We start from the raw sequence: 12,511 nt of genomic DNA on the forward strand, positions 1-12,511 counted from the left end.
CATAAACACTAAAAATTAAAATTCAGTTACAAAAAAACCCCAAACAACAAAACAGGTTAAAATAAATTCCACCACCCCCTTTTCTTTTCCTGTGGCATAACATGCAACTATCTAAGCTGTTTCTGTATAAATCCATAAATCCTTTTCCTCTATCAGTGATTCTGAAAAGAATGATCTTGCACATAGATATACATGATACTGCACAAGATAAGGCTTCAAAAGTCACTAATTCTAAGGGCTTAGACATGGAATATCAAGAGCAAAACATAGAACAGAAATAAAGTAAAAGATTAAAGATTGGGATCTTAAGAAAAGAAATAATTTAACATTCAAAAGTCAGGAAAATCCTTGACCATCATAGTGATACAAGTTAAAACACAAATTATTTCACAATGGAAGTAAAAGAGTAGATCTAAAGGGAACAAATCTGGTGGAGAAGAGCAATTAGGTGTGAAGATGTTGAAGAATAAAGGCCAGAAGAGTCACATGAGCACAGCAAAGTAACTATCGCAAATGAGTCCAACTGGTATTTGAAATTTAAAATTTTATTTGTTCTACCTATGCTCATGCGATTCTGTGTTCATTTCTCAGATGTACTAGCAAATACATACCAATTTGCTTTGACCAGAATCTTGTAGAAAATTAATTCCAAATTTGCGTAATGGAGCAATCTCACAAGAGACAGAATATTTTAAATGGGATTGGCTGTCTTCCGAAGATTGATCATGCCAAAACATTCACAGCAAGAAAATAAGTAAATAAAGGCTGGGTTTGGTGCTGCAGTGTTGATGCCAGGTACCACAACATCATTATGCAGGAAAGAAACATGTGTATTAAATTAAAGGAAGAAGAGAAAATGAAACTGAAAACCTGCACAAAATCAATAAAAATGTAACTCTGCTAGGTTGAAACTGGAAGAAGCAAAGTGTTGGACAAGGTCCAATTATTCAGAAGAAACAAACACGGTATTCTAAAATATTCCAAATTTTCAATTTATATTTCCATACTTTCTCAACTGCTAGTTTATCTAGAAATCTAAAACATCACTGTTTGTTTTTTCTTGCTTGTTGTTATAAAAAAGCACAACCATCTATTCAAAACACCAAAATACTTCCCCTTTTTTTTTCTATCAAGCAGAACTGTACAATGCATATCCTATGCCGAACCTCTGCTACAAAAGACTAATGAGATATGAATTCACTGAATAAAGGCATGGAAACTAAAGCTTGTAACTCTGTCATTGTTATTGTGAGATAGGTCAGCTTTGTCAAACGCCATTTCTGAGCTGTCTGAAATGCTCTGAAATTCAGTGAAGGGACACAGGAAAAGCACGCTCATGCAGAAGTCTGTCATACCTACTTGTCCTTCAGTCTTGGGAGGAAACCCAACATACAGGTAGGGACTACACTATGGTTTATTTCCATAGGTCTGTGGTTAGCACTCAGCCAGGGCAGGAGTCAAAGCATGTCCACGCCATCTAGTATGCACAGAGACTTTAAATTTGCAGCTATCTATATATGTACTCTCTGTTGTGGAATATGATCTTAAGTATGTAGCAGATTTCACGGACTGCTTTGAAAAGGAGGGAAGGTTTAGCGTTGAAGGACACAACGCTGGACAGAGAATTTCAGCAACATCAAGGCAGGAATTCTACCTTTCAGCTTCTACAACAGAAGCAGATACTGAAACATCTGTGGTCAGGGCCTTTCCAACTACTTTCTGGGAAATCACAGCCAAATCAGAATTAAGAGAAAAAACGGACAAGGAAAAAAAGTGTGAAGCATAATGACAGTTCATTCAGCTTTTTTCTTCAAATCATTGGACAGACAATGGTCAGAGTTCAAAATTATTTCTCAGCCAAGGTAGGCAATATTCTCCTTTTTTTCTTCTTTTTTTTCTCTTCTTTTTTCTGTCTGTACCATTTTGGAAGTGATAGGAATATCCATTAATTCCTTCTGGCCTTCTTTCTACATTAGTTTATCTAGCCCCAGTAACAAGCAACCACATTTGGCATGAAACTAGACTCTAAGCCCTAAATATCACATATAAGCATGGAAAACGTTAAAGGAAAAGAGAGTTGACAAGCAAATGCCTAGAGTGCTTGTGTAAATGGCATATTGTTTGTAGTTTTGTGAAGCAGAGCATCTTGGTGTTTGAAACTATTTCCTTAAAGGCAAAGCTTCTGAAGAATTTTTTTTTGGCTTCTATTTACCCCAAGCTATGGCCATGTGAGATAGTTAATTATATGTATACTTGTATGGACACATTCTGTGTGAACTAACGAATTTGTTAGAAAAGCGGGTATTTTCTGAGCATGTGTCTATGTTATTATCTGTAACAGGGCCAAACTAAAATCAAACAATCCCCACAAGGACACACATACAATCCTCAAAGACTCCAAGGCAAATGGCAAAGCCCTGGGAAAACAAAAGAGGAAACTCAACCACGTTAACTCAGACAATTTGATCTGGGTTTGTTGTGCACAGGTCAGGTAACTGCCATTTTCCTTCCAGTTGTGGTATTTTAATTCATTTGTAATATCAGTTGGCTGAAGACTACAACACCGGTTTAATTTTCTTTTTATTAAGAGAAATGTCTTTTCATAACTTAGAAATCACCACAGAGGTGTAAAACTTTGTATTTCAAATATTAACAAATATAATGAACCACCACCTAGAAATAAAGGTAACTAGACAGGCTATACCAAATTCCTAACAGGAAGTTCCATCTGAATATGAGGAAAAACTTCTTTACTTTGAGGGTGACAGAGCCCTGGCACAGGCTGCCCAGAGAGGCTGTGCAGTCTCCTCTCTGGAGACAGTAAAAATCCGCCTGGACGCAATTCTGTGCAACCTGCTGCAGGTGAAGCTGCTTTACCAGGTGAACCTGCTTTGGCAGGGGGTTGGACTAAATGATCTCCAGAGGTGCCTTCCAACCCTCACCGTTCTGTGACTCTGTAAATGCACAGCTCTCTTACTATATTCTGCCAACACAGGGTCACTGTTTGCCTCTACTCCCACAGTACTAGCACAATTGATCTAGACTGCATCATGATACTCACCTCACATGAGGTACCATCATACCCTGGGGGACAGTCACATAACTCCACTGCAGACGCCACCTTTCTCCCAGTTGAAGTGTGGTCAGCAGCTTCAATGCTAACGCTTCTTAGTCTGGATGTAACAGAATTGAAAGGGTTAAAATAGCAAATTGGATGGAAGTATATGTGCAGCTGGATGCAGCAAATAGTATACAGTGACATTCAGTGGCTTTATGTTTTCCTGTTTAAAAAGAAGGAGGTTTTCACATTCGTCTGTTTATTCCTAAACTACGTATCTGTAGGCTTGTTACTATTTTTGTCCATCATGTGAGGGAGACTATGGTCAGACACACATTGATAAAAATAGTTTTTAAAAGTCTCACAGCACCATACCAGTAGATGGAAGGCTATTCCTGGCCTGCAAGCCACATGTGCCAACTTGCATTCCAGCTGCATATACAGCAAATTTGATACTAAGCAGCGTCTTTAAAATTTACAAACCTCTACTCCAGCTTTCTAAAATATTACATTACTAGGTTTTGGTTATAGGGTATTTTTATTCTGGAGATTTGACCTCTGAAAAAGATTTCAGCTCTGTCTAGGAGGATTTAAGTATTATGGGTATGGAAAAGAAAGGCACGTGCCCAAAAGAAAAAGGAAATCTACCATACACCTTCGTTTCCCCAACGTCAGAGAAGACAGAGTTGGAGAATTTTCTGTTCAAGGCACAATTGCCCTTAAAAAGTAAACGCTATGCATCAGCTAAACAGCCATTGTTTAGCCAAACACTGAATGTGTTTTTTATTTTAAAAAAAATGGAAGTATGATGAAGGAGACAACCAAAGTATTTTGATAATCTTACAGGTAATATGCAAAACAGATGTAGTTTACCTCAACAGTATCTATTTGGGGAAAGATGGGGATTTGGGGATTTAATTCTTATGAGAATTCAGAAGGAACTTTAAGGCATTATAGAGTCTCAACGACTTCTGTTTTCACCCAGCAATCTTAACTGACTGATTACTAGAGCTACCCAAAAAGCTTTTTTTGAAGTCTTTTTCAGCAGAAAATACTTTTCTATTATGACATGCATTTCGTTAAAAAATAATCAATTTTCTTTGGAAAATGTAGAACAAAATAAAAAATGCCTCCATACTAAGGCATTTATCTTTTGGCTGCCAAAAAATCCTGAAAATTATTTGTATGAGCTTGGATAAGAAAATGGCCAAGAAAAATATTTTCTTGTTTCTGCGGTGGTGGGAGGAAAGGTTAAACCAGGATGTTTTCCCACTCAATTTTATGACTACTCTCAATAAGACAGACATGAAATGTAAGGGGAAAAGAAGGAAGATTTCTGAAATTAAGACGGCAGCTTCAGAAAAACATAAATTTTACCATCACTAGGGATGTGACCGGCCTTTGCAGGGACTACCATTGTGGATTATGCAGTTAAAAATTTGAATCTAATTCGGTCATACTAGAACCTCTGTAAAAGGTTCTTGAAACTATTTTAAGAGAAGGATGCATGCTCCTACCTAGGCCTTCGGTAAGATCTCTCTCACTTTTCAGTACTTCTCCTTTGCTCCATGCCCATTTTGCAGTCATCCTTTTGAGTTTTCCTTACAATAAGATAATCAATCTCTAGGATGTTAGATATCGAATAGTGATGACTTTGGCAGTAAAAAATATAAAAACTTAAGGAGAAAAATCTCTAAATGAAGAAACAAATTGCTAGTAAAAGGACGAGTTTTATTTAACCTCTGAACTACAGCTAGCTCCCTCTCAGCACAGATCTTGGAACAAATGGAAGAATTAACACAGAGAAACAATCCTCCCAGTATTATCCCATATTTGTATTCACTGAATTGTTCCGATTTTCATTATGTTCTGCTATTTGCTAAATGGGATTTTAATGTGTTTAACAGTTTCTAGCATTAACAGTAACTCAGTGAAGAAAGCTGCAGTGATTTTTTTTTCCTCCCATTTTGATGTTGCAATTTTGATTCCTCGATGCCATTCTGCATTCATTAAAATAGCTAATGCTGGCAGTAATGGGGCAGTGGATCCTGGAGATGCATGAACATTTTGAGATTCGACATCAAGACCAAATATTTAAGCTGACTGTTACTGTCAGCAGGCAAGTGTTGACTTCTAAAAACAAACAAGATTAAAAGGGAAGGGGACGTTTCAGGCAGTATCAGCATAGTTTACTGTCTGCTATGCCAGGCATCTGAATCACGTCAGCTACATAAGGCACATGAAGTACTGACCCAATCATTGCTCATTTGTCTTGAAGCTTATTCTGCATGTGGAAGAAAACCCTTGGCCTTTCCTTCCCTCCTTCTCCTTGCACCTACCACTGATTCTGTATGTGGTTGCAAGCAATCCATTATCTTCAGTGCCACAGTTTCCATGGCCCATCTGAGTGTCTACGACATTTACCATCAGTGGACACCGAATATTAAAAGTGAAGAAACAGTGCTACTAAACTTGATTTCAAGCACACGCTAACAGTATTAGATTAAGCAAAATTATAAGACAGAGCTGTCTTTTCCTAGCCTGTTGCTTCTACCACAGATGGAATTAACTGCAATAGTTTAGAAGATCTGTCAAGTTAGAGTAGGATCTTCATTTAAACCCAGAAGCTGTAATGACTTTCAGATAGATTGCTGTATTTCTGTGTTCTCATTTTTTATCCTATTTGATCATCTAAATGAAAACCCACTCATTTGAGGAAGGTTCCCATTTATGTCATAGAGCAAGAACAACATTCCAAGCTTAAAATGACCAAAAAACCATTCTCAAAATCATACTCCAAACTCACTTTTACTGCTTTAATATTATTTAGTAGCTACTTGAAAGTGCCACTGATTAACTAATGTTTCTAGTGCATCAAAAGAAACAAAGGTGAAAAATATAATCTTTAAGTTAAAGCTCTTGCTAACTGGAGACAACTCCATTGAATTTTTAAGTCTCTTTATGTGTGACTGCAAGAAAGTTGCTTAATCTTACAGTGCTTTCATTCTGGCCTCTTCTCAAGCACAGGTGGAAATCGATGGAAACCAACTTTGGAAATCCTTACACATGTGGTGTCATTATCCATTTTGAAACCTTTCAATATTTAAATGAACAGGCTGCTTAATATAGCAATCTCTAATTAGTATGTTGCATAATTCTGCTGATGCTTTGAGGCAGAAATTGTCATTCACGAAGGATCTAATAACCCTGTAATATTTCTGTCTCACTGTACCCTTAACTCTCTCAGAGAAATATCCATCTGTCCACCACACATACCTGTTTAAAAGACAATAAAACCCTCTTAGTATCTACTCTATTTCTTTGGCAGAAATGTCTTCCTTTGGGGCCCATCAACAGTGGTCCTTAATCAGCCCAAAACATCACAAAGAATATCCTCTTCCTTGGGTCTGGACATTTCCCCTGCAGTACTAAAGGTGCAGAATATGGAGAAAAGAGTTGTTTTGCATGATCTTAAGAGTTATGAGCACAGCTTTGCACCTAGTATGTTTTAGCATGAGTGAAAGTCAAAGACAATATAAAAAAGTCAGTACTGAGGCATACCCTGGAAATCAGCAACATGCCTACAACAGATGACAAGCTGGGCTGGCTGACAGCAGGTGTTGTTGCTACATCTGTGACCGGGAGCATGCACTGCTCTGAGATTTAACGTCCCCCAGTAAATCCCAGCCTGATGGGTGAAAGTGTAATCCCTCCAGGTAAATCAAAGATGAAAAATCCAATTATTTTGATTGTGATTGGAATTTCACATCTTCTTTTCTGTCACACTAAACTGCAATGCGCATCCTGACACCACACAGTAAAATGTGTTTACTTTGGAGCAACTATTTTCAGAGAATTCTGGACGTGCTGGTAGTAATCACAGTAACACAGTAACCATTGCATTCTTCTCTGGGAAGAGACATCATAGGGACAGCTAGAGATGTACCATTTCTAGGAAAAAAAGTCCCCTGCAAAATTACTTCTGTCCTTTCCCCTAACCTCCTTTTAAATTGTTGTCTTTAAGGGACCAACCTTCCTAAATGTAATGTCACCACATCTAGAAGATGGTGGCTACCAACCTGCAAAGTAGAAATTGTATGTATGGCCTGGAGCTCTTCCTGAATATTTCCAAGACATGTTTTCAGAAAGTTACCCAACGTGCATCACTAAAATGTTCCAAAGGCTGAATATGAAGAAGACTACAAAACAGTGAGGCACCACGCATAGCCAAATGGCTAAAGCAGTAATCTGGGATGCAGGAGGCGATGCATAGTCTTCCAAATGTGTCACTGACAGGTCTGCCACTTCTTACTTACAAGGTACAAACGATGTACTCTGCCAGTTCTACATGTGTGTGCTGACCTGAGCTCTATGCTGCTGCCCAGAGGGGATCTGATCAATCTGTCCCACCTCCACTGTTCCACAGTAAAGGCAAGATGAAGAACAACAGTACATGTCCAGAAACGTGCTTTCTTCACAGATTTTAACTGCCTAGCCAAAGTGTTTTTTTTTTGTAGGAAAGCTCCCTTTCTCATTCTAGTGCAAATGTCAGTACACAAATGTAACATAAACCACTGGTAACTGGAGTTTGCATTTCCTGTAATACTTAGCAAGACCTTTGGTCCAAATACAGTCAATCATGCATATCTCCTTTAAAAGAGCATAGCATAAAAGTCCCTATTGTTGACCCCAAAATTGCTCCTGCATTCCTTTAGTTTGGAAAATTTTGACTGATGGAGGTTGTTTTTTTTTTTATTGGAATGAGAATGGAGTTGAGGAACAACACCCACTGAGCTTCCACTAGTCTTAGCTGTAAGCTGTGGTGTAAAAGCTTCTCATGGTCTGCTCACAGTGCATGAGAGCTGAGCACTGGCCTGGTGGTTTGACTCTCTTCTAACACCAGGATGCGAAGGTGATGGTCCATGAAAGGTTTTCAAACTGGATTCAGGGAGATGCATGACTGATAACCAGATGAGTAAAATAGGAAAAAGTTTGGCTCAAAATCAAGCTAGTTATGATTCACAGACTATTTACAGAGAGGTAATACATACTAATTATCCACAGAAAGAGAGAGAGATGGAAGAAATGTGAATTCTTTTTGCAGGAAAAAAAATGTACATTGCCAAAGCTCAAATTAGAAAACGGCATGCTGTTGACACAACCTGCCTTTCAATTTAGGATGTATTTTAATTACCTAAGTATTCAAATGATGGTTGGATTGCTTAAAAATTTTCACAGTAGCAAAACCTGTATCTATACTCTCAGCAAATAATCACTAATGTGCTATCAGCTCCCTCAATTCCAAATTGGCTTATGCCGTTGAATCAAACGATGTGTAGGTTAGCGAACATTTTAAGTTTCATGCCTTGTGAGTAGAAAACTACTATGTAATCAATTCCGTTGCACATCTAATTATTTATGCCACCTAACTATTAATGCAGAGATAGAGTGCAATCATACAGTGTCAGAAGAGAAGCTGTCTTCTAGCCCACCTGGAGTATTTGCTCATGCACTTATGAAAGTCTTAAATGCGAGATGAGCTTTACAGGTTCAGCCACACTGCAGCCACTGAGATAGAACAACTGTGTCATCTCATATAACATGTCTTTCATTTTCTCAGAAGAATAGTTCACACGAAATCAGTGGGTTTAAGCAGTCCAGGCAGCAACCTGACATAAATCAAGGGATCAGCCCGTTCTGTGTGTGGTACTGATTAAAAACCTAGAAAATTCCCCTCGAGCCACTTTTCCAGCATAGAGACCTAGGATATTATTCTCTGGTGCACTGTTAATGTGGCCCTGTATGCTCATTAAACAGGGAAACCAATATATAAGCAATATATCATCTCTTACTTCAACATGTCATTACTGTACTCAGTGATTTACCATATACATGGGAATTACAGTGTTCAAAAAATAAACATATTTATAGAACTGTCATTCATGCCTTAATCGTCCATGCGATTCCATGTTCTTACAAGACTGCTTCTTTCTGTTGCCTCTCTCCCTCCTGCCTACAATACTAACGACTGTTTGAAAGCGTAAGTGAATGCGATGGATTTCATGATAAATTAGCGTGTTTTAAACTACATCAGCTCAGTTCTCTGAAGAGGGAAAAAGTATTTTGAGAAGCTGCCCGCAGCAAGTGGAGACGTTTCCCCCCTTCACCTGTAGATGGCATTCATCCCATTGCTGTACGTGGCTCTGATGAGGATCCTCTCCACATTCGCAAGGATCGTCATGAACTCCCTCCTGCTGACTGCAACGTGAGTGCCATGCACGAAGAAAGATTCCGGTTTCAGCGCAATTTCTTCAGTGTGCTCTTCAGAAGGTTCCAGGTGAATCCCCTCTTTTGGAGTGCTGATTCTCAAGTCACCTCCCTAGATAGAGCCATGAGAAAGAGACATTTAAATACAGAAAAAGTAAGGAAAAAACGTCGATCTGTAGCCGATTGGGGTACAGGATTTATTGAATAATATATTTTACAATAATAATAAATATCAGGAATAACACTCACCTTTCATAACCTTGAAATGGGCTTGCCTGACAAAGTTGAAAGTCGGTGCCAAAGAAAGTTTAGGTTATTCAGCTAAAACCCAATGTCATGGCTTGGCACAGGCAAAAGCAAATTCGTACAATGCTGAACTGCATAAGAACACGTCTGCTGAAGGAATCTGAAAGTGTTACCTCAGACAACCAATTATTTTATTTCTTCATTCCTCCTGATGAACAAGAAGAATATAGTTTTGTAAGCTACGACCACAGGCTTCTTGAGATACTGAAGATTTTATTTCTCTGAAGTGTGAATGTGTCCGTTTTTCTGATACTATAAATTAGCTGAAAGTACACACAGCCTGCTGTTTTGTGTCCTCAACCACCAGACTTCATGCTGAACATCTGAAGAAGCAAGCAATTTTCTTTCTTTTTTTGGTGGCTGATAATACAATCACTTTACCTCTATGATGACATCAGATTGAACCATCAATTGAGCTGTTTCTTCTTTCTCTGTGAAGTCATAGGAGACTGTGAATTTCAGATTTCCTCCAGCAGCTGCTACCTGGGGAGAAAAAAAGACAGGAAAAATGCAATTAAATGAAAGAAAACAGGCCTTCACATTTGAGGAGCAGTTTTCTTCAGCATTAGCATTTCCCAGAAATATTCTAGTGTTACAAAACTAGATGCAGATACCTGGGGATTAGAGACCTGTGGACCACTCCCTTCTTGCTCAACCATCTAGAAATCATGCTTAGTCATTTTTCTTCTGTGCTTATAGAAGGCTGCTAATTCTTCAAACACACAGACTAGCAAAGTAATCAGAAAGAAATCTGAAATCTATGCAAATTTCCACTTAGATACTGACATTAGGTTTTCAACGTATTTATTTCAGTTATATGATCCTCATTTAGGCTGAGCCCCTACATCATCAGCCTTTGCAACCTTTATTGAATCTCTTAACTTCAGTTGATGAGGCAAACAACCCAGTGATATTTTACGTAGAATGAACTGTAACCTAAAATGAAGTAAGAATTTTCCCTCATGGAGTCCTATAATTTTACTTTAAAAGACTGCTCCAGCCCTTTGTCTCAGTTTGATACAGCCTTCAATGTAAGAAGTCAATAACCAGCCTCTCGTGTCACGCCAATATATCGTTTTTATGTCTTTTAGCCCCCAAAACCATATGCTGACACTAGTTTTCAATGAAAAACTGGAAAAAGTAGATCAGTATCAGGATGCAAATCTAAAGGTACAGACTTGAATGACGGTTCAGTACAAAACCAGTCCTTTTTGTTGACTGTTTGGAAGCAGCATAAGTAAATCAGAGGTTACATGAGCCACAATTTGGTTTTTAAATGCATCCACCTCGTACTTCAGTGCAATGTGAGCCTCCTCTCAGAGACAATTAAAATCACAGGGATCCTTCTACCCTCCCAGTGCATACTGCCAACCAGAGAGAAACCTCATGAGTCTTCCACTAAGAGAATAACCTGGTTATTCTCAAGAACATAATATGCTATCTCTTGCTCATCATAATAGAGGGTTTTGCACACAGTAACAGAAAGCAGTGAAAGTCATCAACTTCATTATTTCATGATGCATCTAATTTAAGGGGAGAAAAAAAAAATCCCAGCATTTAAGGCATGGAAATCAACTGATTTTGAATTATCTACAAAGATACAATCCATAAACTGCATTTGAGGCCGTACAGCTATTTGCTAGGTCAAAGCCAGAAAACTGACTCCAATTCATAACCCAAAGCTTAGATCACAGAATCACAGAGGTCATAGAATCATAGAATACCTCAAGTTGGAAGGGATCCATAAGGATCAGCCAGTCCAACTCCCTGCTCCTTGCAGGACTACCTCAAACTAAACTATATGTCTGAAAGCACTATCCAGACACTCCTTGAATTCTGACAGGCTTGGTGCTGCGATCATGCCCCTGAGGAGCCTGTTCCAGTGACTGACTACCATCCCAGTGAAGAACCGTTTCTTAATTTCTAATGTCCAGTCTAAACTTACCCCAACACAGGTTCATTCCATTTCCTCATGCCCTGTTGCTGGTCACCAAAAAGAGATCGGCACCTCTCCCTCCACTGCCTGCCTTGAGGAAGTTGTAGACTGCAATGGGGTCACCCCTCTGCCTTTTCTTGTCTAAGCTGAACAAACCAAGTGATCTCAACTGCTCCTCCTAAGTTTTGCCCTCAAGACCTTTCACTATCCTGGTCACCCTCCTGTGACACACTCTAATACTCTGATGTCCTTCTCATACTGAGGTGCCCCCAGCTGCACACAGCACTCAAGGTGGGGCTGCACTAGTGCAATGTAGAGTGGGAAAATCACCTCCCTTGCCCGGCTAGCTGTGCACCCCAGCACGTGGCTGGCCCTTCTGGCTGACAGGGCACACTGCTGACTCTTATTCAACTCACCATGAACTCAACCCCCCAGATCTCTTTCTGCAGGGCGGCTCTCCAGCCTCTTGTCCTTCAATTTGTATGTATAAACAGGATTATCCCATCCCAGGTGCAGAATTTGGCACTTGTTAAATTTCACACCACTGGTGGTTGCCCGGCTCTCTAGGCTATCCAGATATCTCTGTAAGGCCTCTCTACCCCCGAGGGAATACACAGCTCTTCCTAGTTGAGTCATCAGCCAACATTGGCACTGAACGTTCATCTACACAGTACCCAAATCTTTCAGGATCAATAGAACTACATTCAGCCTTGACTGTAACAACAAGAGAAGACATTTTTTTCCCCTGGACACACCTTTCACAACATCTTTATTTTGCCTGTGGTCAAGGCTAAACACTGGTTTATAACTCTTAGAGGAATGTACAAAATCTAGGCATCCAAAATGCTGCAAGAAGTATGCAGAATTCAGCTTTAGACAAACATTTTAAAAGAGTAACTTTTGCAGAATTTTATCATTTCTGTTTCAAGTTGAGACTAACTACA

General features: G+C 39.1%; 1 protein-coding gene across 4 annotated transcripts in view; it reads right to left on the reverse strand.

The window, feature by feature from the left end:
• Positions 1 to 12,511, reverse strand: part of LAMA2 (laminin subunit alpha 2) — a 377,492-nt gene that overhangs the window by 157,092 nt on the left and 207,889 nt on the right. For all 4 annotated transcript variants that reach the window (XM_080390370.1, XM_080390369.1, XM_080390372.1 and 1 more), the window contains exons 13-15: positions 10,013 to 10,114; positions 9,226 to 9,437; positions 3,062 to 3,173 (exon numbers count right to left, since the gene is read on the reverse strand). In XM_080390370.1, the coding sequence (XP_080246496.1) occupies positions 3,062 to 3,173; positions 9,226 to 9,437; positions 10,013 to 10,114 (426 nt within the window). The remainder of the gene's footprint in view (positions 1 to 3,061; positions 3,174 to 9,225; positions 9,438 to 10,012; positions 10,115 to 12,511) is intronic.

This window comes from Falco punctatus, assembly GCF_963210335.1.
Source record: "Falco punctatus genome assembly, chromosome: 5".
In the NCBI taxonomy this organism is placed as follows: Eukaryota; Metazoa; Chordata; class Aves; order Falconiformes; family Falconidae; genus Falco; species Falco punctatus.